The sequence below is a fragment of the Electrona antarctica genome, assembly GCF_951216825.1.
Source record: "Electrona antarctica genome assembly, chromosome: 15".
Lineage (NCBI taxonomy): Eukaryota > Metazoa > Chordata > Actinopteri > Myctophiformes > Myctophidae > Electrona > Electrona antarctica.
In genome coordinates, this window is record NC_136796.1 from 23,420,955 (window position 1) to 23,448,549 (window position 27,595).

The 27,595-nt window shown below is 41.3% G+C and overlaps 2 protein-coding genes across 2 annotated transcripts in view; both read right to left on the reverse strand.

Annotated features, from left to right (window-relative positions):
• The window catches only part of LOC306937785 (DEP domain-containing mTOR-interacting protein-like), a 92,438-nt gene that overhangs the window by 25,392 nt on the left and 39,451 nt on the right, over positions 1 to 27,595 (reverse strand). The gene's annotated exons all lie outside the window — the stretch shown is intronic.
• LOC306937782 (uncharacterized protein) lies at positions 18,028 to 19,733 on the reverse strand. Its single transcript, XM_079521731.1, has 2 exons — positions 19,601 to 19,733; positions 18,028 to 18,885 (listed from the first exon to the last, which is right to left on the reverse strand). Exons 1-2 carry the CDS (start codon positions 19,650 to 19,652, stop codon positions 18,554 to 18,556), a joined length of 384 nt encoding a protein of 127 aa, XP_079377857.1. The 5' UTR covers positions 19,653 to 19,733; the 3' UTR covers positions 18,028 to 18,553.

A 27,595-nucleotide genomic window follows, 5' to 3' on the forward strand; every position in this document is an offset into this window, starting at 1 on the left:
ATCTTAGCCAGGTCCTGGAGTATAAGGGACATAGAGGACTTGAGCTCAGCCACAAACCTTGGAGCCCCCCTCCCCCTTATTTTTTCTCGCCCATTTGAGTCAGAAGAGGTGATAATCCCTGTGTTCAGATGATCTGACCACAGTACATTTGTTGTGGTTTTCTTGGACCCAAGGGTTAGACCTACCCACAGTCAAATACACTCATTCATTATAACAAACTATGTCAACGGCCTTCCTAATATTACAATCCATAAGCGATCATGTCATCATGAGTTGTGAACTGAGTCATCTGACTTTTGCTTCCTTTGTGCCAAAACAAAGTATAAAATAGGGTGATCGCTTTTTGAAGAAGAAAAAAACATAAGATGAAATTTGGAGATACAGTGTGATGTAAGCAGTATGCTGTTTTATTACATGCTGCAGAGAGAATGGTATACACAAAATCAAATCCACAGCGGCCTTACCAGCTGTCCGTGGTCCCATCGTTCCTCGCCTCTAACAAACGGTTCACCTCATGAGCGCTGTCTCAATAGTGTCCTGGTAAAGTCAAACGTCTGATGCTTTGCAGTGTCAACTGTCAATTCAGTTGTTCTGCACTTAGTCATCTAGTCAGTCAAATCAATCGTCAGCACATACACTGACATATCAGTACAGCATGTCAGTGAAGCTGTCACTTTTCCACCCATACAGTATGTTGATCGACCAGGTAGCCAGCCACACCGTCAGACAGTGAGTCAGCCAGAAGGTCAGTCATTCAGCCAATCAGCCCACCAGCCCACCATCCGCCAGGCGGTCAGGCAGTATCACAGCCCTGCAGCCTCGGTAGAGTACAGTCCAGCCCACACATTTATATAAGCCAAGGAGATGACTTCTGGGAGAGCTCCGTCTTCTGGCTAGTTCAACGTCTGTGCAGATAATTCTGCAGTTGGGGTACAAAAAGAACCCTGCTGGTGTATGTGAGCTAAATATTAAACCATTAAACAAACAAATGGACTCTTAGGGGGAGGGAGTAGGAAGGCAGGGAGGAGTGAAGGGCAGAACTGGTAAATAATTTCAAATATTCTAAGGGTCTGTTTTGGAACAACACATTTGTGCAGTAAAGCATTATTCACTGTATTAATAACACTTTTGAAACAAGATGTGTTGTTGATAACACAGAAACATATCAACATCTCAAATGTATGCTGTCTCAGGTTTTAGCCTATTTGGTTTACTTTTATTTATTTTATTGCAAATAAGTGTGTACCTTATGAGAAAACTCAACTCACCTTATAAATAGTACTAATTCGAAATGCCCCACTCTACACCAACAAAACCGCTGCACAATAATGCCACCGACGAAAAACAGTCTAAGTCCACACTATTTATCCATAATGTATAAATGATAGATAAGGGGTCAGGACAACAAGGCCTTTTCGTGGAGGGGTCAGAATGAAATTTGGACTGTTTTTCGTCTGTGGTACTTGTCTTAGCTGATTCTGAGCCCAAGCAGCCCACATTCCATCTTTTATGCTATGGTAATGCCGATCACACACCTGCGCACAAATGCTTCACACATACTTGCCCTGACCAGGTAGAGATCAATGGCAATGCAAATAGAATCACAATCAGTACAGCTCATCACTAGAGGAAAGGTCATGGAGTCACTCAAACGGTTAGGGTTCATTCTCCAGGATGCAGAAGGTCCACAGTAAATTCCATGGCGATCCAACCAGTACTTGTCACGCTATATTGTTTGAGACCAAAGTGGTGGATGGACCCGCCAACGAACAGAAGAACGGATGGAGCGACAAACGGACTGACCAACCGACATTTTCATCCTTAGAGCCCTAGAGCCTAGCAGATCTAGGGCTCTAAGGCACTAAAAACTATATATAACTAAGGCACTCAATTCTATATTGAGACAGTAGGGAAATGAGAGTATAGGCTCTAGTACTGGGATTTGAACGCAAGCCAGCAGGTTAAGCACATGGCACCTAGCGTCCCCATTCTGGGGCAAACATTCTGTGAAAAAAGCAGATCTACAAGTTCACAATGTGTCGCAATGTGACATGTGAGCTTGTGGATCTTCTATTTTCTGTGAAGAAAGGGGGGAAAAAAGCAACGAATCATTTAGAGTTTAAGCTGTTTTTAATGGAGGTGTTAATGCATGTGTCTCAACCCCTGCATCTTCTTGGGGAAGAGAACCAGGGGGCTTATATATCTGTGAAGTTAACCTGAAAAGGAAAAGTAACACAGCCGTAACAACCGAATAGCATGGTTGCTATGCAGGCTGTATATAGGATGTGACGAGGCGGAGAGACAAAACACCAGCATCATTAATGGATGGATGGAGAGGGCAGAAGTGGGCCAAAGGCAACAACAGTATAGTGGAGTTTTCCACTGGTCAACATGGACCAGTAGACCAGTGATGGACTGCAATTTGTATTTGTGTTTATCAAGCACACTGATAATAATGATGTCTGCATGTGATTGTGATATAAAAGTATGTGTGACAGAGAAATGCACTACAGGAAGGTAAACATATTAGGCATGCTTTCTTTTGAAACCTTTGTTCTGTAACAGGCGCCTTAAGGACGATCTGTTTACTCAGACTTTGGACAGCGTGTCTGGGAATGCATCACCCCCAAAATATTGTTTTGATTGATTGATTGAAGAATTTATTAACAGATTGAGAATTACAGTACATTTCAAGCACAACTCAATACAAAACTGTTAACTGTGGACGACACCATAAAGCATTACACTTGTTTACAATAGGGTCCACCATTTTCAATTCATCATGACATTTAGAGACGTACAAATATACACTTCTATATAGCCCAAAACAGGAAATCATCATAGAGGAGGTAAAAAGGGGGAGAAAAAAACATATATACAGTGAGGGGGAAAGGGGGTGGGTGGGGGATTCAGATTTTACGGGGGCCAGTTTTTAATTGCAGCCGTCCGTAGGTGCCCTTTGAGAGCGGTTTTGAAGGAGTCAAGGGATTCGCATGTCTTAATGACTGTTGGTAGGTTGTCACTGTCATTATCACCATCGTCAACAATAACAACGTGTTGCTGATGCATTTGGCCTACAAAGATTCAGTACATTCTGTCATCGGGTGAAGAATCCATGTCATTCTTGAGTTCTTACAACATTGCGTTCAGACCGGATTGATCAATGATGCTGTTTTGTTTTCTGATCAGAGATGATGTACTTGTCACATGCTGGTGAAGATCCAGCAAAAACACCAGATCCTCAAGTTCACAACTCATCGTGTTGCTATAGTTTTGGCGAAGACATGTGTTGAGGGAAAATAGGAGGGGACCTACTAGAGAACAGACCCTGTGGGACCCCAGGCAATGAAGTATATTATATAGGCTTTCAGTGGTTGTTTATTGACAAGCTATGGTGAGTTTATAAATGTCATGCATTGTCATGATGCTGCTGCTATTTATTGACCAGGTGAGTCGACAGGCTCAGTGGCTGAGTCAATATGCTAAACAAACTGTGAGAGTTAAAAATAGATGGGGGTTTATATATAGATGAGAAATACAGCTCTAATAAATAAAGCTTTCAAGGTTTCAGTGCTTGTAATTTTCATCCACCTTCTTTGTTTCTATTTAACTCTATACTGTATGTCTGCGTATTTTCCTTCCTTCCTTCCGTCCGTCCGTCCATCCGTAGAAAAACTAGCATATAAAACCATGCATGGGGGGGGAGGGGCAGAACACCACCAGCAATCAGCAATCAAACACAAATGTTTGGTCAAACCATGTGGCTCCCATTGGCCTCATTCACACGTACCAAACACCAATAAAGCAATGTTTGGTAATTTTTTTTTGCTTTTCCAATGGGAGTCACATGGTTTGACCAAACATTTGTGTTTGATTGCTGTACGAAAATTGCTGATTGCTGGTGGTGTTCTTCCCCCCCCCCTCAAACCATGTGACTCCCATTGGAAAAACAAAAAAATTACCAAACATTTGATTGATCTGTGTTTGATACGTGTGAATGAGGCCTGAGAATGATTTTTTATTATTGCTATTAAACCTGCTCTGTAAGGGACTGGTGAGACCTGAAAAACCTGAGGAAACGACCCATATGCTTTTAATACTATAAATGGGGGATGTGTTTTAATTTATGTTGGTGGCAATCAGTGACATGGCTTTATTTTATTTTCATCTCTTACACCACAGCACCCTCTTCTGGCCAGACTGTGCTCAGCCCAGTTATTCCTGTCAGTGTGTGTGTGTGTGTGTGTGTGTGTGTGTGTGTGTGTGTGTGTGTGTGTGTGTGTGTGTGTGTGTGTGTGTGTGTGTGTGTGTGTGTGTGTGTGTGTGTGTGTGTGTGTGTGTGTGTGTGTGTGTGTGTGTGTGTGTGTGTGTGTGTATATATATTTATTATTATTTTATTTTTTTGCAGATTTGCCCCTGTCGTCCAGTTTCCCCAGCCTGTATGAGCCTATTATATGGTATGATATTTAGTCAGGAGTGGTCCTTTAAAGGTGGGTGGTTATCTGAAAATAATTAACACCTTCTGGCCAATCAGAATTGAGTATACCCAAAAATAAGTATTTAGTATTTACACCTGGGGGGTAAATTATAGACCCCATGTCAAGTAATTTGGGATAAATATATTGTAAGTATACGAAAATGAGCCTATATGTTATTTAGTCCGGAGTAACCTTTTGAGGGAACATAAAACATATTGATACGTTTGTGTAGGCCTACAGAATACACGTGTAAAATATGTGATTTTAAATGCATTAGGTCTACAGAAACTGGCATGCTGAATTTGGCCCAAATAAGACACCCCTGTAACTCCTAAACTTTCTACTTGTTCTAAATCTGCTGCATGGTGTTTGCTCAGCGTTGTTGTTTGCATTGGTTCATTGTGTGTGTGTGTGTGTGTGTGCGTGCGTGCGTGCGTGCGTGCGTGCGTGCGTGCGTGCGTGCGTGCGTGCGTGCGTGCGTGCACCACACGTATGCATGTGCATATGAATATACAGTATATGTGTCTCAATGTAAACATCAAATACAAAAACAGGCTGCCTAATCGTTTTTCTCAGAAGATGGACTGGCGTCCCTATTATGGAGGCAAAATAACCTTTCTACAACAACTCACATCACATAAACATTGAAATATTATTTTCAGTGAAGAGATGGTGTAGAGTAGACTAGATGAGAAAAAGGAGGTGGCCATGGATGGGGGACACCGATCAGTGACGTAGCTTATACTTTCGTGGGGCGCTAGCCCCTCCTATATTCAGCTATTAGTGTAGATTTTCATCTTACACAAACATTAAATTCCCACTGACAATGAATGGAGAATTTATGTCATATGTGGACGATCAAATTGGCTATTTTCCTAATTTTTGTCCTACACAAAAAATAAATTAAATTCCTATTGACAATGAAAGGAGAATTTACGTCATGATGATGTATGATGAGAGCGTGCCTCCCTTCACACAGGTGTTATGCAATTAGGATGCAATTATGCAATATGCAATAATTTACACAATCTATCCGATATAGAATATACTCATTACTCACCAAAAAAACTAAATTGCACGTGCGTGTGCGATTATCTCGTGTGGAGATAATCACTGCCAATATGTTAATACATCGACCGACATCACAGGCTGGCCACAAGAAGTTCTCATGTGGATCCACGTATTTTACACAATGTCCTCATGTTTCCAACTAAGCGCAAGTGCTATATCTCTGCTTTTCAGGAAATTAAAAAACCTAACCTTTAAAACAAAGTAATACAGCCTCATTAAAGTTGGTGTTGTAACTTTATATATTGTCAATTACTTCCATGAGAGGGGGAGAGGTGGTGGAGTTAGTTGCTTTAGCAGACATTTTGAGGGTCCAATGGAGTTAAGATGTTTTGTCCAAAGCACTTTTTACTACTTTCCATTGCTTAAATATTTTCGAAACAACACAGACGTAAAGGGTGTTCAATAGCACTGATTTATGCCGGAAAATCAAAAACCTAAAAAATGGAGTTATGAGGTTTCCTCCCGACAGAAACGATATGCTATAAATGATGTCACGCAAATATCTTAAGCAATTGCTTTAATATGAAACAATCACTAACAAAATCTCACACTACGGGTCACAGATAACTTCTCTTGTACAATAATGGGATTGACAAAGTTAGGGTTACAAGTTTCATTTCTCTTGGGAACACATATGCAAAATTGATTGAAGTCATGATGGCAGTAAGGCAGTTGTGACATTTGTCAACGTAACACAATCATTTCAGTCATTTCAAATTCATATAATTGAATTTAAATATGGTAGTATTAAAAAAACACTATTGCTGGATTCAGTAACATTTACAAACAGTTGCATATTGAACCAAACATGCAACATAATTACCTTCAGTGTGTAACTGTAAAAGCTTTTTAAAAAGTTGATAAAATCTTAAAAAATAAAAGATTCGATCCATAGTCTGTGCTTCAATACAATTGGAACCATAGACTGCCTTGTCTATGGTCACTAAATCATCCTGTACACAGTGGAACTCTACAGAGAACATACTGTAACAGACTCATTAACCCTGAGGTATACAGTACTAATTTGTGCACGGATGTCATGCACTGAAAATAGCCAGTCGACAAGCACATAATGCTTTGCGCTGTGACGCACTGTGAGCTTGCAGCTCAACACAGAATGCAACCACGTATAAATCAGGCATTACTTCAACGTCACAGAGACAATAAGATGTTGTTGTTGGACAGCACAGGGGGAGGGAGCACAGGGGGAGAGGTGGGGTCAGGGAGTATGGCGGGCCCTCTCCTGTTGTACAGTCTCCTAGGACTACTAGTGATCATCTCTTTGGGGAGCATACTACTCATAGCACTGGAGGTGGTAGTGGGGCGTTCATATCCTCTCCTGGTGTACATGTACAGGCTCATACTATCACAGTTGTTCAGCAACGTGACTCCTTCTGTCTGACCTCTGTCTGACCTCTGTCTATCCCTCTGTCTCTCCCTGTACGTCTTCTTCACAGACACCTCCTCCTCCTTTGATGGAGCAACTGTAGGGGAAAGAGACACAAGACAAGTTTGTGAGTGAGAGTGAAATATCGAGAGTAAGATAAAATGACAGAGCGTACAATCAAACCTCATAACCCTTCAGTCTCAAACACAGGCAGAGATGCTCCGCTACCACCACCAGCACCAGGGTTGGGTACTAACTCAACCAACAGGTTTGTCAGACAAATGGACAGTCCGGAGGCTAGGTGTAAAAGGGATGTAAATCAGACCTACAAGTCTATTGTGAAGCTAATTCAAGGCAGGAAGATTAGGCAAATTATAATTACAATCTCTGAGGGTGGAGGAGTTGTTGACTGTGTGAAACCACCATCACTTAGGTCGGGTGATCTAAAAATAAGATCACTGTGGCTAAATAAAGTTTACCGGTAGATACAAAATATATATTATTTAGGCTACTCATCGAGATTAAAGAACTGACAAATTAATGCCACCATCCATCTGGCAAACTATTGACTTAATAGAACCCATTTCTCTTGTGGAAGTTGTGATGATCTGGGAACCACTTGCAAACCATGATTAGTCATATCAAATAAACAAACATTGTTGTACGTTTTGTCAAATCATAGTAGCAGAACAAAACAAATAGTTAGGTGCTGACCGCAGGAGATAAAACTTGGAAGGAAAAGAGTAGAGGCCGCACAGCTCGTATAGGCTAATGACCATGCAAGAAACTTTTATTAAACCGACGTTTCGGCAAACAAGGGTTTTGCCTTCTTCAGGGTATCACGCATCAAATCTTGGTAGGAAAATAATATCCTATCTTTACCTCCCTCCCTGAACATTATCTTTCCTACGAGATTATCAAGACTCACATCACCTATCCACCGCCTGGCTGGTCGGCTCAGGCTCACAAACGCATTCACTTCAGTAAAACATTATTGCAATGTAAATGTTGGGGCCACAGCAGGCAGCACCACCCGCAGCGCAGCCCCAATAGTAGGCATATATCAATGATTGCAGTTTAATAATTTAACCACTTTCACCATCCATGCAGGGCGTCCAAAAAGTAAGTGGGCTTAGAAGTGGTTAAAGTAATTGCCAGTCCACTTGTGTTTACATGGGCCCGCGTCACCAAGCTTTCCGCAGTGCGGAAAGAGTGTGGAAAGACAGTTTTTTTTCTATTTAGTAAGCGCTGCAGTGCTCTGATCCGTTCTAGAGCGCCCGCCTACTGTAGTGTATCCGGTAATTTGCACGCACACATGCACGCGTTTCGTTTCCGAACCCGCTCCATGTAGCTGACAAAATATTTGCTCATAGTCTACAACACAGCATCAAACACACCAAGTAACAACAAGACAAATGCATCCATCACTTACAGTCATAGCATTCAAAGGCCTCGTTCATGGATATCCAATCCGCTAGATTCATGTTAAGCCCTGTAGGGTCGATCTCCTGGCTATCTTCAGCTGAGAAGTCGGAAGATTCAGGTCCCAATGATGAGGTCGCCCAGGTATACTTGATGAAAGTCTGGGTGCTAATATGAAAGTTATTTTAAACTCACTCCTTGCTGTCTTCGTTAGCTACAGTAAATGCCCTCTGCTCTGTGGGTTTTATTTATACTGTGTGTGAGGATGGCTCTGGTTCTCTGGAGGACTTTTAATGTGATGGTCTTTATGCAAATTAAAGACGACTATTGTTCTAGCAACTCACAACACTGGGGGTGGGGGGCACTTTAACAGGTACAGTGAATGAGAGAGTAGGTAGGCCAAGTCGATACTGAGCTGGTAAGTGCTGCTGGAAATTTAAATAGCTACTGTAGTCCACGGTAGCTATTTAACTAAGAATAACTTTCCACAGTCTGTGGAAAGTTATTATTTTATTATAACTTTGGGATCTTCATAAACGATATGGTTTGGAAAAGGCCACAATGATTTTAATCGAATATGAAATGAAATAAAACTGTGCCGCTCGTGTAGTGGTATCATGCAAGATTGAAGATTCCCATTCTTGCGACCTGGGTTTGATTCCCGGGCGAGGCACAGGTTTTGTCAAGTCATGTGGTTTCTTGGGCTTAAAATGTTTTACATTTTAGCAGACCTTCTATTGAACTGCACCTTCTTTGGAAAACTGCTAACAGTATTTAAGCTAAGTATTCCATCAAACTAATCTAATATAATCACGTCAAGTCATTCCCATACAATGGTATACAAATAAACATATATTATCTAGATGGGATATATGAATATCGGAAGTTGTCCCTTCTGTTTTTCCCTAACATTTTCTTTTTGTGTTTTTCTTCTTTTTTTTTCATTTTAAAACGCATGTAGTGTGAGTTCAATTGTCTGTTGAGTACGACCCCAATTTGAATTTATCCAGCAATTCTCCCCAGAGTAGGCCAATAGTAACCTGACTCCGCCAATAGGCCAACGCCTCCATAGTGGTGGTACAACTAATGTGTTAATGAGTCAGTTAGCACTGAAAGGGTCCATGAGCAGTAGCCTAATTCAATTCAGCCATATTCATCATGAGGCCAGTCATAACTCTACCTGGACAGGGTATGATATGTGTTAGCTCTGGTCCATAGCTCTAATGCCGTCACATTTAGAGCTACAGTATGTTACTGTCGACTTCCGGGGCTCGCATAAATGCAGACCAGCCTCTCCTCTGTAGCGAAAATAATGTTTTGAGCCCCCCACCACACGTATAAATGCACTTTTTGGCCAGAAAGGGATTTTATTTCACCCAAGGAAAAAAATCTTCTCTATGAGGGTTTTCTCTTGGCAATATCGGTAGAGGGCGCAGTGGAGTAACTACTTTTTTTACACGGTTTCACACAGTCCAACTCCTCCTCCACCCTCAGAGATTTAATTATAATTTAGCATCTTCCTGCCTTGAATTAGCTTCACAATAGACTTGTAGGTCTGATTTACATCCCTTTTACACCTAGCCTCCTGACTGTCCATTTGTCTGACAAACCTGTTTGCCACTGACCGCCCATACATGCAAACAGACACAAAGTCCTGTCTAATTGTATTAAATAATGTCAAACTCACCACCATGTACGAAAAGCTTGAATGATCCTTTTACTATCTGCAAAGTGTTTGTTTCATAAATATCCACCGTAGACATGTTATGAGCTACTTCATGTCAAGAAATTCCTTGCAGGTGATTTTTTCCCCCAAGTGTTGCATGGAGTTTGGAAGCACTCGCTTTCAGTAAAGCAACATCACGCTGCCTCCTGCATTATGTGCAAATTCAAAACGCTCATAACATGTCTACCATGGATTTGTATGAAACAAACACTAGAAAGAGGATAATTAAAGCTTTTTGTACAGCTGCAATGTTGGTGAGTTTGACATAATTGAATACAATTAGATAGGACTTTGGATGTATGGGCTCACATAAATGCAGACCAGCCTCTCCTCTGTAGCGAAAATAATGTTTTGAGCCCCCCACCACAAATGCACTTTTTGGCCAGAAAGGGATTTTATTTCACCCAAGGAAAAAATCTTCTCTATGAGGGTTTTCTCTTGGCAATATCGGGAGAGGGTGCAGTGGAGTAACTACTAAGATTGTGAGTGAGAGTGAAATATCGAGAGTAAGATAAAATGACAGAGCGTACAATCAAACCTCATAACCCTTCAGTCTCAAACACAGGCAGAGATGCTCTGATACCACCACCTACTAACTCAACCAACAGGTTTGTCAGACAAATGGACAGTCAGGAGGCTAGGTGTAAAAGGGATGTAAATCAGACCTACAAGTCTATTGTGAAGCTAATTCAAGGCAGGAAGATGAGGCAAATTACAATTACAATCTCTGAGGGTGGAGGAGGAGTTGGACTGTGTAGCGAAAATAATGTTTTGAGCCCCCCACCACACGTATAAATGCACTTTTTGGCCAGAAAGGAATTTTATTTCACCCAAGGAAAAAATCTTCTCTATGAGGGTTTTCTCTTGGCAATATCGGTAGAGGGTGCAGTGGAGTAACTACTTTTTTTTTTTCTCGGATGAAAACAAAATCCCTTTCTGGCCAAAAAGTGCAGAAAAAAAGACAGACACATGACTGCTGCAAACAACTTAGGAACTGTGAGAAATTCTCTATATACTCATGTTTGAATGCTCAATAGACCATATGCACACGTCATCTTTCCACAAGTTAATGGCAAGGTGGAAACTAGCCGCAATTTGCCACTGACCGCCCATACATGCAAACAGACACAAAGTCCTGTCTAATTGTATTAAATGATGTCAAACTCACCAACATGTACGAAAAGCTTGAATGGTCCTTTTACTATCTGCAAAGTGTTTGTTTCATAAATATCCACCGTAGACATGTTATGAGCTACTTCATGTCAAGAAATTCCTTGCAGGTGATTTTTTTCCCCAAGTGTTGCATGGAGTTTGGAAGCACTCGCTTTCAGTAAAGCAACATCACGCTGCCTCCTGCATTATGTGCAAATTCAAAACGCTCATAACATGTCTACCATGGATTTGTATGAAACAAACACTAGAAAGAGGATAATTAAAGCTTTTTGTACAGCTGCAATGTTGGTGAGTTTGACATAATTGAATACAATTAGATAGGACTTTGGATGTATGGGCGGTCAATGGCAAATTGTGGCTAGTTTTCTCCCTGCCATTAACTTGCCGTGTGCATGGTCTATTGAGTATTCAAACATGAGTATTCTGAACATTTTGAGCATCTCAGAACATCTGTAGCTCCAACGTTTTAGAAGATAGAGGCATGTTTTAAGTGGCGGTTATTTTAAAAAGGGCGTGGTCATTTTGGGGTATTTCGCCCCAGATAGAGAATTTCTTGTTCGCAGGGGTCATATTAGCCTAGAACAGTTGAGATAGTTTCCACTAAATGAATTGCATACATATCTTAGCCAGGTCCTGGAGTATAAGGGACATAGAGGACTTGAGCTCAGCCACAAACCTTGGAGCCCCCCTCCCCCTTATTTTTTCTCGCCCATTTGAGTCAGAAGAGGTGATAATCCCTGTGTTCAGATGATCTGACCACAGTACATTTGTTGTGGTTTTCTTGGACCCAAGGGTTAGACCTACCCACAGTCAAATACACTCATTCATTATAACAAACTATGTCAACGGCCTTCCTAATATTACAATCCATAAGCGATCATGTCATCATGAGTTGTGAACTGAGTCATCTGACTTTTGCTTCCTTTGTGCCAAAACAAAGTATAAAATAGGGTGATCGCTTTTTGAAGAAGAAAAAAACATAAGATGAAATTTGGAGATACAGTGTGATGTAAGCAGTATGCTGTTTTATTACATGCTGCAGAGAGAATGGTATACACAAAATCAAATCCACAGTGGCCTTACCAGCTGTCCGTGGTCCCATCGTTCCTCGCCTCTAACAAACGGTTCACCTCATGAGCGCTGTCTCAATAGTGTCCTGGTAAAGTCAAACGTCTGATGCTTTGCAGTGTCAACTGTCAATTCAGTTGTTCTGCACTTAGTCATCTAGTCAGTCAAATCAATCGTCAGCACATACACTGACATATCAGTACAGCATGTCAGTGAAGCTGTCACTTTTACACCCATACAGTATGTTGATCGACCAGGTAGCCAGCCACACCGTCAGACAGTGAGTCAGCCAGAAGGTCAGTCATTCAGCCAATCAGCCCACCAGCCCACCATCCGCCAGGCGGTCAGGCAGTATCACAGCCCTGCAGCCTCGGTAGAGTACAGTCCAGCCCACACATTTATATAAGCCAAGGAGATGACTTCTGGGAGAGCTCCGTCTTCTGGCTAGTTCAACGTCTGTGCAGATAATTCTGCAGTTGGGGTACAAAAAGAACCCTGCTGGTGTATGTGAGCTAAATATTAAACCATTAAACAAACAAATGGACTCTTAGGGGGAGGGAGTAGGAAGGCAGGGAGGAGTGAAGGGCAGAACTGGTAAATAATTTCAAATATTCTAAGGGTCTGTTTTGGAACAACACATTTGTGCAGTAAAGCATTATTCACTGTATTAATAACACTTTTGAAACAAGATGTGTTGTTGATAACACAGAAACATATCAACATCTCAAATGTATGCTGTCTCAGGTTTTAGCCTATTTGGTTTACTTTTATTTATTTTATTGCAAATAAGTGTGTACCTTATGAGAAAACTCAACTCACCTTATAAATAGTACTAATTCGAAATGCCCCACTCTACACCAACAAAACCGCTGCACAATAATGCCACAGACGAAAAACAGTCTAAGTCCACACTATTTATCCATAATGTATAAATGATAGATAAGGGGTCAGGACAACAAGGCCTTTTCGTGGAGGGGTCAGAATGAAATTTGGACTGTTTTTCGTCTGTGGTACTTGTCTTAGCTGATTCTGAGCCCAAGCAGCCCACATTCCATCTTTTATGCTATGGTAATGCCGATCACACACCTGCGCACAAATGCTTCACACATACTTGCCCTGACCAGGTAGAGATCAATGGCAATGCAAATAGAATCACAATCAGTACAGCTCATCACTAGAGGAAAGGTCATGGAGTCACTCAAACGGTTAGGGTTCATTCTCCAGGATGCAGAAGGTCCACAGTAAATTCCATGGCGATCCAACCAGTACTTGTCACGCTATATTGTTTGAGACCAAAGTGGTGGATGGACCCGCCAACGAACAGAAGAACGGATGGAGCGACAAACGGACTGACCAACCGACATTTTCATCCTTAGAGCCCTAGAGCCTAGCAGATCTAGGGCTCTAAGGCACTAAAAACTATATATAACTAAGGCACTCAATTCTATATTGAGACAGTAGGGAAATGAGAGTATAGGCTCTAGTTCTGGGATTTGAACGCAAGCCAGCAGGTTAAGCACATGGCACCTAGCGTCCCCATTCTGGGGCAAACATTCTGTGAAAAAAGCAGATCTACAAGTTCACAATGTGTCGCAATGTGACATGTGAGCTTGTGGATCTTCTATTTTCTGTGAAGAAAGGGGGAAAAAAAGCAACGAATCATTTAGAGTTTAAGCTGTTTTTAATGGAGGTGTTAATGCATGTGTCTCAACCCCTGCATCTTCTTGGGGAAGATAACCAGGGGGCTTATATATCTGTGAAGTTAACCTGAAAAGGAAAAGTAACACAGCCATAACAACCGAATAGCATGGTTGCTATGCAGGCTGTATATAGGATGTGACGAGGCGGAGAGACAAAACACCAGCATCATTAATGGATGGATGGAGAGGGCAGAAGTGGGCCAAAGGCAACAACAGTATAGTGGAGTTTTCCACTGGTCAACATGGACCAGTAGACCAGTGATGGACTGCAATTTGTATTTGTGTTTATCAAGCACACTGATAATAATGATGTCTGCATGTGATTGTGATATAAAAGTATGTGTGACAGAGAAATGCACTACAGGAAGGTAAACATATTAGGCATGCTTTCTTTTGAAACCTTTGTTCTGTAACAGGCGCCTGCCTTAAGGACGATCTGTTTACTCAGACTTTGGACAGCGTGTCTGGGAATGCATCACCCCCAAAATATTGTTTTGATTGATTGATTGAAGAATTTATTAACAGATTGAGAATTACAGTACATTTCAAGCACAACTCAATACAAAACTGTTAACTGTGGACGACACCATAAAGCATTACACTTGTTTACAATAGGGTCCACCATTTTCAATTCATCATGACATTTAGAGACGTACAAATATACACTTCTATATAGCCCAAAACAGGAAATCATCATAGAGGAGGTAAAAAGGGTGAGAAAAAAACATATATACAGTGAGGGGGAAAGGGGGTGGGTGGGGGATTCAGATTTTACGGGGGCCAGTTTTGAATTGCAGCCGTCCGTAGGTGCCCTTTGAGAGCGGTTTTGAAGGAGTCAAGGGATTCGCATGTCTTAATGACTGTTGGTAGGTTGTCACTGTCATTATCACCATCGTCAACAATAACAACGTGTTGCTGATGCATTTGGCCTACAAAGATTCAGTACATTCTGTCATCGGGTGAAGAATCCATGTCATTCTTGAGTTCTTACAACATTGCGTTCAGACCGGATTGATCAATGATGCTGTTTTGTTTTCTGATCAGAGATGATGTACTTGTCACATGCTGGTGAAGATCCAGCAAAAACACCAGATCCTCAAGTTCACAACTCATCGTGTTGCTATAGTTTTGGCGAAGACATGTGTTGAGGGAAAATAGGAGGGGACCTACTAGAGAACAGACCCTGTGGGACCCCAGGCAATGAAGTATATTATATAGGCTTTCAGTGGTTGTTTATTGACAAGCTATGGTGAGTTTATAAATGTCATGCATTGTCATGATGCTGCTGCTATTTATTGACCAGGTGAGTCGACAGGCTCAGTGGCTGAGTCAATATGCTAAACAAACTGTGAGAGTTAAAAATAGATGGGGGTTTATATATAGATGAGAAATACAGCTCTAATAAATAAAGCTTTCAAGGTTTCAGTGCTTGTAATTTTCATCCACCTTCTTTGTTTCTATTTAACTCTATACTGTATGTCTGCGTATTTTCCTTCCTTCCTTCCGTCCGTCCGTCCATCCGTAGAAAAACTAGCGTATAAAACCATGCATGAGGGGGGAGGGGCAGAACACCACCAGCAATCAGCAATCAAACACAAATGTTTGGTCAAACCATGTGGCTCCCATTGGCCTCATTCACACGTACCAAACACCAATAAAGCAATGTTTGGTCATTTTTTTTTGCTTTTCCAATGGGAGTCACATGGTTTGACCAAACATTTGTGTTTGATTGCTGTACGAAAATTGCTGATTGCTGGTGGTGTTCTTCCCCCCCCCCCCCCCCCCCCCATCAAACAAAAATGTTTGGTCAAACCATGTGACTCCCATTGGAAAAACAAAAAAATTACCAAACATTTGATTGATCTGTGTTTGATACGTGTGAATGAGGCCTGAGAATGATTTTTTATTATTGCTATTAAACCTGCTCTGTAAGGGACTGGTGAGACCTGAAAAACCTGAGGAAACGACCCATATGCTTTTAATACTATAAATGGGGGATGTGTTTTAATTTATGTTGGTGGCAATCAGTGACATGGCTTTATTTTATTTTCATCTCTTACACCACAGCACCCTCTTCTGGCCAGACTGTGCTCAGCCCAGTTATTCCTGTCAGTGTGTGTGTGTGTGTGTGTGTGTGTGTGTGTGTGTGTGTGTGTGTGTGTGTGTGTGTGTGTGTGTGTGTGTGTGTGTGTGTGTGTGTGTGTGTGTGTGTGTGTGTGTGTGTGTGTGTGTGTGTGTGTGTGTGTGTATATATATATTTATTATTATTTTATTTTTTGCAGATTTGCCCCTGTCGTCCAGTTTCCCCAGCCTGTATGAGCCTATTATATGTTATGATATTTAGTCAGGAGTGGTCCTTTAAAGGTGGGTGGTTATCTGAAAATAATTAACACCTTCTGGCCAATCAGAATTGAGTATACCCAAAAATAAGTATTTAGTATTTACACCTGGGGGGTAAATTATAGACCCCATGTGAAGTAATTTGGGATAAATATATTGTAAGTATACGAAAATGAGCCTATATGTTATTTAGTCCGGAGTAACCTTTTGAGGGAACATAAAACATATTGATACGTTTGTGTAGGCCTACAGAATACACGTGTAAAATATGTGATTTTAAATGCATTAGGTCTACAGAAACTGGCATGCTGAATTTGGCCCAAATAAGACACCCCTGTAACTCCTAAACTTTCTACTTGTTCTAAATCTGCTGCATGGTGTTTGCTCAGCGTTGTTGTTTGCATTGGTTCATTGTGTGTGTGTGTGTGTGTGTGTGCGTGCGTGCGTGCGTGCGTGCGTGCACCACACGTATGCATGTGCATATGAATATACAGTATATGTGTCTCAATGTAAACATCAAATACAAAAACAGGCTGCCTAATCGTTTTTCTCAGAAGATGGACTGGCGTCCCTATTATGGAGGCAAAATAACCTTTCTACAACAACTCACATCACATAAACATTGAAATATTATTTTCAGTGAAGAGATGGTGTAGAGTAGACTAGATGAGAAAAAGGAGGTGGCCATGGATGGGGGACACCGATCAGTGACGTAGCTTATACTTTCGTGGGGCGCTAGCCCCTCCTATATTCAGCTATTAGTGTAGATTTTCATCTTACACAAACATTAAATTCCCACTGACAATGAATGGAGAATTTATGTCATATGTGGACGATCAAATTGGCTATTTTCCTAATTTTTGTCCTACACAAAAAATAAATTAAATTCCTATTGACAATGAAAGGAGAATTTACGTCATGATGATGTATGATGAGAGCGTGCCTCCCTTCACACAGGTGTTATGCAATTAGGATGCAATTATGCAATATGCAATAATTTACACAATCTATCCGATATAGAATATACTCATTACTCACCAAAAAAACTAAATTGCACGTGCGTGTGCGATTATCTCGTGTGGAGATAATCACTGCCAATATGTTAATACATCGACCGACATCACAGGCTGGCCACAAGAAGTTCTCATGTGGATCCACGTATTTTACACAATGTCCTCATGTTTCCAACTAAGCGCAAGTGCTATATCTCTGCTTTTCAGGAAATTAAAAAACCTAACCTTTAAAACAAAGTAATACAGCCTCATTAAAGTTGGTGTTGTAACTTTATATATTGTCAATTACTTCCATGAGAGGGGGAGAGGTGGTGGAGTTAGTTGCTTTAGCAGACATTTTGAGGGTCCAATGGAGTTAAGATGTTTTGTCCAAAGCACTTTTTACTACTTTCCATTGCTTAAATATTTTCGAAACAACACAGACGTAAAGGGTGTTCAATAGTACTGATTTATGCCGGAAAATCAAAAACCTAAAAAATGGAGTTATGAGGTTTCCTCCCGACAGAAACGATATGCTATAAATGATGTCACGCAAATATCTTAAGCAATTGCTTTAATATGAAACAATCACTAACAAAATCTCACACTACGGGTCACAGATAACTTCTCTTGTACAATAATGGGATTGACAAAGTTTCATTTCTCTTGGGAACACATATGCAAAATTGATTGAAGTCATGATGGCAGTAAGGCAGTTGTGACATTTGTCAACGTAACACAATCATTTCAGTCATTTCAAATTCATATAATTGAATTTAAATATGGTAGTATTAAAAAAACACTATTGCTGGATTCAGTAACATTTACAAACAGTTGCATATTGAACCAAACATGCAACATAATTACCTTCAGTGTGTAACTGTAAAAGCTTTTTAAAAAGTTGATAAAATCTTAAAAAATAAAAGATTCGATCCATAGTCTGTGCTTCAATACAATTGGAACCATAGACTGCCTTGTCTATGGTCACTAAATCATCCTGTACACAGTGGAACTCTACAGAGAACATACTGTAACAGACTCATTAACCCTGAGGTATACAGTACTAATTTGTGCACGGATGTCATGCACTGAAAATAGCCAGTCGACAAGCACATAATGCTTTGCGCTGTGACGCACTGTGAGCTTGCAGCTCAACACAGAATGCAACCACGTATAAATCAGGCATTACTTCAACGTCACAGAGACAATAAGATGTTGTTGTTGGACAGCACAGGGGGAGGGAGCACAGGGGGAGAGGTGGGGTCAGGGAGTATGGCGGGCCCTCTCCTGTTGTACAGTCTCCTAGGACTACTAGTGATCATCTCTTTGGGGAGCATACTACTCATAGCACTGGAGGTGGTAGTGGGGCGTTCATATCCTCTCCTGGTGTACATGTACAGGCTCATACTATCACAGTTGTTCAGCAACGTGACTCCTTCTGTCTGACCTCTGTCTGACCTCTGTCTATCCCTCTGTCTCTCCCTGTACGTCTTCTTCACAGACACCTCCTCCTCCTTTGATGGAGCAACTGTAGGGGAAAGAGACACAAGACAAGTTTGTGAGTGAGAGTGAAATATCGAGAGTAAGATAAAATGACAGAGCGTACAATCAAACCTCATAACCCTTCAGTCTCAAACACAGGCAGACACAGACACAGGCAAACACTGGTAGGAAAATAATATCCTATCTTTACCTCCCTCCCTGAACATTATCTTTCCTACGAGATTATCAAGACTCACATCACCTATCCACCGCCTGGCTGGTCGGCTCAGGCTCACAAACGCATTCACTTCAGTAAAACATTATTGCAATGTAAATGTTGGGGCCACAGCAGGCAGCACCACCCGCAGCGCAGCCCCAATAGTAGGCATATATCAATGATTGCAGTTTAATAATTTAACCACTTTCACCATCCATGCAGGGCGTCCAAAAAGTAAGTGGGCTTAGAAGTGGTTAAAGTAATTGCCAGTCCACTTGTGTTTACATGGGCCCGCGTCACCAAGCTTTCCGCAGTGCGGAAAGAGTGTGGAAAGACAGTTTTTTTTCTATTTAGTGAGCGCTGCAGTGCTCTGATCCGTTCTAGAGCGCCCGCCTACTGTAGTGTATCCGGTAATTTGCACGCACACATGCACGCGTTTCGTTTCCGAACCCGCTCCATGTAGCTGACAAAATATTTGCTCATAGTCTACAACACAGCATCAAACACACCAAGTAACAACAAGACAAATGCATCCATCACTTACAGTCATAGCATTCAAAGGCCTCGTTCATGGATATCCAATCCGCTAGATTCATGTTAAGCCCTGTAGGGTCGATCTCCTGGCTATCTTCAGCTGAGAAGTCGGAAGATTCAGGTCCCAATGATGAGGTCGCCCAGGTATACTTGATGAAAGTCTGGGTGCTAATATGAAAGTTATTTTAAACTCACTCCTTGCTGTCTTCGTTAGCTACAGTAAATGCCCTCTGCTCTGTGGGTTTTATTTATACTGTGTGTGAGGATGGCTCTGGTTCTCTGGAGGACTTTTAATGTGATGGTCTTTATGCAAATTAAAGACGACTATTGTTCTAGCAACTCACAACACTGGGGGTGGGGGGCACTTTAACAGGTACAGTGAATGAGAGAGTAGGTAGGCCAAGTCGATACTGAGCTGGTAAGTGCTGCTGGAAATTTAAATAGCTACTGTAGTCCACAGTAGCTATTTAACTAAGAATAACTTTCCACAGTCTGTGGAAAGTTATTATTTTATTATAACTTTGGGATCTTCATAAACGATATGGTTTGGAAAAGGCCACAATGATTTTAATCGAATATGAAATGAAATAAAACTGTGCCGCTCGTGTAGTGGTATCATGCAAGATTGAAGATTCCCATTCTTGCGACCTGGGTTTGATTCCCGGGCGAGGCACAGGTTTTGTCAAGTCATGTGGTTTCTTGGGCTTAAAATGTTTTACATTTTAGCAGACCTTCTATTGAACTGCACCTTCTTTGGAAAACTGCTAACAGTATTTAAGCTAAGTATTCCATCAAACTAATCTAATATAATCACGTCAAGTCATTCCCATACAATGGTATACAAATAAACATATATTATCTAGATGGGATATATGAATATCGGAAGTTGTCCCTTCTGTTTTTCCCTAACATTTTCTTTTTGTGTTTTTCTTCTTTTTTTTCCATTTTAAAACGCATGTAGTGTGAGTTCAATTGTCTGTTGAGTACGACCCCAATTTGAATTTATCCAGCAATTCTCCCCAGAGTAGGCCAATAGTAACCTGACTCCGCCAATAGGCCAACGCCTCCATAGTGGTGGTACAACTAATGTGTTAATGAGTCAGTTAGCACTGAAAGGGTCCATGAGCAGTAGCCTAATTCAATTCAGCCATATTCATCATGAGGCCAGTCATAACTCTACCTGGACAGGGTATGATATGTGTTAGCTCTGGTCCATAGCTCTAATGCCGTCACATTTAGAGCTACAGTATGTTACTGTCGACTTCCGGGGCTCGCATAAATGCAGACCAGCCTCTCCTCTGTAGCGAAAATAATGTTTTGAGCCCCCCACCACACGTATAAATGCACTTTTTGGCCAGAAAGGGATTTTATTTCACCCAAGGAAAAAAATCTTCTCTATGAGGGTTTTCTCTTGGCAATATCGGTAGAGGGCGCAGTGGAGTAACTACTTTTTTTACACGGTTTCACACAGTCCAACTCCTCCTCCACCCTCAGAGATTGTAATTATAATTTAGCATCTTCCTGCCTTGAATTAGCTTCACAATAGACTTGTAGGTCTGATTTACATCCCTTTTACACCTAGCCTCCTGACTGTCCATTTGTCTGACAAACCTGTTTGCCACTGACCGCCCATACATGCAAACAGACACAAAGTCCTGTCTAATTGTATTAAATTATGTCAAACTCACCACCATGTACGAAAAGCTTGAATGATCCTTTTACTATCTGCAAAGTGTTTGTTTCATAAATATCCACCGTAGACATGTTATGAGCTACTTCATGTCAAGAAATTCCTTGCAGGTGATTTTTTCCCCCAAGTGTTGCATGGAGTTTGGAAGCACTCGCTTTCAGTAAAGCAACATCACGCTGCCTCCTGCATTATGTGCAAATTCAAAACGCTCATAACATGTCTACCATGGATTTGTATGAAACAAACACTAGAAAGAGGATAATTAAAGCTTTTTGTACAGCTGCAATGTTGGTGAGTTTGACATAATTGAATACAATTAGATAGGACTTTGGATGTATGGGCTCACATAAATGCAGACCAGCCTCTCCTCTGTAGCGAAAATAATGTTTTGAGCCCCCCACCACAAATGCACTTTTTGGCCAGAAAGGGATTTTATTTCACCCAAGGAAAAAATCTTCTCTATGAGGGTTTTCTCTTGGCAATATCGGTAGAGGGTGCAGTGGAGTAACTACTAAGATTGTGAGTGAGAGTGAAATATCGAGAGTAAGATAAAATGACAGAGCGTACAATCAAACCTCATAACCCTTCAGTCTCAAACACAGGCAGAGATGCTCTGATACCACCACCTACTAACTCAACCAACAGGTTTGTCAGACAAATGGACAGTCAGGAGGCTAGGTGTAAAAGGGATGTAAATCAGACCTACAAGTCTATTGTGAAGCTAATTCAAGGCAGGAAGATGAGGCAAATTACAATTACAATCTCTGAGGGTGGAGGAGGAGTTGGACTGTGTAGCGAAAATAATGTTTTGAGCCCCCCACCACACGTATAAATGCACTTTTTGGCCAGAAAGGAATTTTATTTCACCCAAGGAAAAAATCTTCTCTATGAGGGTTTTCTCTTGGCAATATCGGTAGAGGGTGCAGTGGAGTAACTACTTTTTTTTTTTCTCGGATGAAAACAAAATCCCTTTCTGGCCAAAAAGTGCAGAAAAAAAGACAGACACATGACTGCTGCAAACAACTTAGGAACTGTGAGAAATTCTCTATATACTCATGTTTGAATGCTCAATAGACCATATGCACACGTCATCTTTCCACAAGTTAATGGCAAGGTGGAAACTAGCCGCAATTTGCCACTGACCGCCCATACATGCAAACAGACACAAAGTCCTGTCTAATTGTATTAAATGATGTCAAACTCACCAACATGTACGAAAAGCTTGAATGGTCCTTTTACTATCTGCAAAGTGTTTGTTTCATAAATATCCACCGTAGACATGTTATGAGCTACTTCATGTCAAGAAATTCCTTGCAGGTGATTTTTTTCCCCAAGTGTTGCATGGAGTTTGGAAGCACTCGCTTTCAGTAAAGCAACATCACGCTGCCTCCTGCATTATGTGCAAATTCAAAACGCTCATAACATGTCTACCATGGATTTGTATGAAACAAACACTAGAAAGAGGATAATTAAAGCTTTTTGTACAGCTGCAATGTTGGTGAGTTTGACATAATTGAATACAATTAGATAGGACTTTGGATGTATGGGCGGTCAATGGCAAATTGTGGCTAGTTTTCTCCCTGCCATTAACTTGCCGTGTGCATGGTCTATTGAGTATTCAAACATGAGTATTCTGAACATTTTGAGCATCTCAGAACATCTGTAGCTCCAACGTTTTAGAAGATAGAGGCATGTTTTAAGTGGCGGTTATTTTAAAAAGGGCGTGGTCATTTTGGGGTATTTCGCCCCAGATAGAGAATTTCTTGTTCGCAGGGGTCATATTAGCCTAGAACAGTTGAGATAGTTTCCACTAAATGAATTGCATACATATCTTAGCCAGGTCCTGGAGTATAAGGGACATAGAGGACTTGAGCTCAGCCACAAACCTTGGAGCCCCCCTCCCCCTTATTTTTTCTCGCCCATTTGAGTCAGAAGAGGTGATAATCCCTGTGTTCAGATGATCTGACCACAGTACATTTGTTGTGGTTTTCTTGGACCCAAGGGTTAGACCTACCCACAGTCAAATACACTCATTCATTATAACAAACTATGTCAACGGCCTTCCTAATATTACAATCCATAAGCGATCATGTCATCATGAGTTGTGAACTGAGTCATCTGACTTTTGCTTCCTTTGTGCCAAAACAAAGTATAAAATAGGGTGATCGCTTTTTGAAGAAGAAAAAAACATAAGATGAAATTTGGAGATACAGTGTGATGTAAGCAGTATGCTGTTTTATTACATGCTGCAGAGAGAATGGTATACACAAAATCAAATCCACAGCGGCCTTACCAGCTGTCCGTGGTCCCATCGTTCCTCGCCTCTAACAAACGGTTCACCTCATGAGCGCTGTCTCAATAGTGTCCTGGTAAAGTCAAACGTCTGATGCTTTGCAGTGTCAACTGTCAATTCAGTTGTTCTGCACTTAGTCATCTAGTCAGTCAAATCAATCGTCAGCACATACACTGACATATCAGTACAGCATGTCAGTGAAGCTGTCACTTTTCCACCCATACAGTATGTTGATCGACCAGGTAGCCAGCCACACCGTCAGACAGTGAGTCAGCCAGAAGGTCAGTCATTCAGCCAATCAGCCCACCAGCCCACCATCCGCCAGGCGGTCAGGCAGTATCACAGCCCTGCAGCCTCGGTAGAGTACAGTCCAGCCCACACATTTATATAAGCCAAGGAGATGACTTCTGGGAGAGCTCCGTCTTCTGGCTAGTTCAACGTCTGTGCAGATAATTCTGCAGTTGGGGTACAAAAAGAACCCTGCTGGTGTATGTGAGCTAAATATTAAACCATTAAACAAACAAATGGACTCTTAGGGGGAGGGAGTAGGAAGGCAGGGAGGAGTGAAGGGCAGAACTGGTAAATAATTTCAAATATTCTAAGGGTCTGTTTTGGAACAACACATTTGTGCAGTAAAGCATTATTCACTGTATTAATAACACTTTTGAAACAAGATGTGTTGTTGATAACACAGAAACATATCAACATCTCAAATGTATGCTGTCTCAGGTTTTAGCCTATTTGGTTTACTTTTATTTATTTTATTGCAAATAAGTGTGTACCTTATGAGAAAACTCAACTCACCTTATAAATAGTACTAATTCGAAATGCCCCACTCTACACCAACAAAACCGCTGCACAATAATGCCACAGACGAAAAACAGTCTAAGTCCACACTATTTATCCATAATGTATAAATGATAGATAAGGGGTCAGGACAACAAGGCCTTTTCGTGGAGGGGTCAGAATGAAATTTGGACTGTTTTTCGTCTGTGGTACTTGTCTTAGCTGATTCTGAGCCCAAGCAGCCCACATTCCATCTTTTATGCTATGGTAATGCCGATCACACACCTGCGCACAAATGCTTCACACATACTTGCCCTGACCAGGTAGAGATCAATGGCAATGCAAATAGAATCACAATCAGTACAGCTCATCACTAGAGGAAAGGTCATGGAGTCACTCAAACGGTTAGGGTTCATTCTCCAGGATGCAGAAGGTCCACAGTAAATTCCATGGCGATCCAACCAGTACTTGTCACGCTATATTGTTTGAGACCAAAGTGGTGGATGGACCCGCCAACGAACAGAAGAACGGATGGAGCGACAAACGGACTGACCAACCGACATTTTCATCCTTAGAGCCCTAGAGCCTAGCAGATCTAGGGCTCTAAGGCACTAAAAACTATATATAACTAAGGCACTCAATTCTATATTGAGACAGTAGGGAAATGAGAGTATAGGCTCTAGTTCTGGGATTTGAACGCAAGCCAGCAGGTTAAGCACATGGCACCTAGCGTCCCCATTCTGGGGCAAACATTCTGTGAAAAAAGCAGATCTACAAGTTCACAATGTGTCGCAATGTGACATGTGAGCTTGTGGATCTTCTATTTTCTGTGAAGAAAGGGGGAAAAAAAGCAACGAATCGTTTAGAGTTTAAGCTGTTTTTAATGGAGGTGTTAATGCATGTGTCTCAACCCCTGCATCTTCTTGGGGAAGAGAACCAGGGGGCTTATATATCTGTGAAGTTAACCTGAAAAGGAAAAGTAACACAGCCGTAACAACCGAATAGCATGGTTGCTATGCAGGCTGTATATAGGATGTGACGAGGCGGAGAGACAAAACACCAGCATCATTAATGGATGGATGGAGAGGGCAGAAGTGGGCCAAAGGCAACAACAGTATAGTGGAGTTTTCCACTGGTCAACATGGACCAGTAGACCAGTGATGGACTGCAATTTGTATTTGTGTTTATCAAGCACACTGATAATAATGATGTCTGCATGTGATTGTGATATAAAAGTATGTGTGACAGAGAAATGCACTACAGGAAGGTAAACATATTAGGCATGCTTTCTTTTGAAACCTTTGTTCTGTAACAGGCGCCTTAAGGACGATCTGTTTACTCAGACTTTGGACAGCGTGTCTGGGAATGCATCACCCCCAAAATATTGTTTTGATTGATTGATTGAAGAATTTATTAACAGATTGAGAATTACAGTACATTTCAAGCACAACTCAATACAAAACTGTTAACTGTGGACGACACCATAAAGCATTACACTTGTTTACAATAGGGTCCACCATTTTCAATTCATCATGACATTTAGAGACGTACAAATATACACTTCTATATAGCCCAAAACAGGAAATCATCATAGAGGAGGTAAAAAGGGGGAGAAAAAAACATATATACAGTGAGGGGGAAAGGGGGTGGGTGGGGGATTCAGATTTTACGGGGGCCAGTTTTTAATTGCAGCCGTCCGTAGGTGCCCTTTGAGAGCGGTTTTGAAGGAGTCAAGGGATTCGCATGTCTTAATGACTGTTGGTAGGTTGTCACTGTCATTATCACCATCGTCAACAATAACAACGTGTTGCTGATGCATTTGGCCTACAAAGATTCAGTACATTCTGTCATCGGGTGAAGAATCCATGACATTCTTGAGTTCTTACAACATTGCGTTCAGACCGGATTGATCAATGATGCTGTTTTGTTTTCTGATCAGAGATGATGTACTTGTCACATGCTGGTGAAGATCCAGCAAAAACACCAGATCCTCAAGTTCACAACTCATCGCGTTGCTATAGTTTTGGCGAAGACATGTGTAGAGGGAAAATAGGAGGGGACCTACTAGAGAACAGACCCTGTGGGACCCCAGGCAATGAAGTATATTATATAGGCTTTCAGTGGTTGTTTATTGACAAGCTATGGTGAGTTTATAAATGTCATGCATTGTCATGATGCTGCTGCTATTTATTGACCAGGTGAGTCGACAGGCTCAGTGGCTGAGTCAATATGCTAAACAAACTGTGAGAGTTAAAAATAGATGGGGGTTTATATATAGATGAGAAATACAGCTCTAATAAATAAAGCTTTCAAGGTTTCAGTGCTTGTAATTTTCATCCACCTTCTTTGTTTCTATTTAACTCTATACTGTATGTCTGCGTATTTCCTTCCTTCCTTCCGTCCGTCCGTCCTTCCGTCCGTCCGTCCGTAGAAAAACTAGCGTATAAAACCATGCATGAGGGGGGAGGGGCAGAACACCACCAGCAATCAGCAATCAAACACAAATGTTTGGTCAAACCATGTGGCTCCCATCGGCCTCATTCACACGTACCAAACACCAATAAAGCAATGTTTGGTCCCCCCCCCATCAAACAAAAATGTTTGGTCAAACCATGTGACTCCCATTGGAAAAACAAAAAAATTACCAAACATTTGATTGATCTGTGTTTGATACGTGTGAATGAGGCCTGAGAATGATTTTTTATTATTGCTATTAAACCTGCTCTGTAAGGGACTGGTGAGACCTGAAAAACCTGAGGAAACGACCCATATGCTTTTAATACTATAAATGGGGGATGTGTTTTAATTTATGTTGGTGGCAATCAGTGACATGGCTTTATTTTATTGACACGTTTCATTTCATCTCTTACACCACAGCACCCTCTTCTGGCCAGACTGTGCTCAGCCCAGGCAGTTATTCCTGTCATTGTGTGTGTGTGTGTGTGTGTGTGTGTGTGTGTGTGTGTGTGTGTGTGTGTGTGTGTGTGTGTGTGTGTGTGTGTGTGTGTGTGTGTGTCTGTGTGTGTGTGTGTGTATATATATATATTTATTATTATTATTTTTTTTTGCAGATTTGCCCCTGTCGTCCAGTTTCCCCAGCCTGTATGAGCCTATTATATGTTATGATATTTAGGCAGGAGTGGTCCTTTAAAGGTGCGTGGTTATCTGAAAATAATTAACACCTTCTGGCCAATCAGAATTGTACACCCAATCAGAATTGTATACCCAAAAATAAG

What these genes read in the sequence shown, in the direction of transcription:
- LOC306937782 (XM_079521731.1), bottom strand. Translation starts at nt 19,652, where the DNA reads ATGAATCTAGCGGATTGGATATCCATGAACGAGGCCTTTGAATGCTAT. An exon ending in GGCCTTTGAATGCTATGACT is followed by an intron (nt 18,886 to 19,600) that starts GTAAGTGATGGA and finishes TTTCCCCTACAG; the next exon opens with TTGCTCCATCAAAGGAGGAG.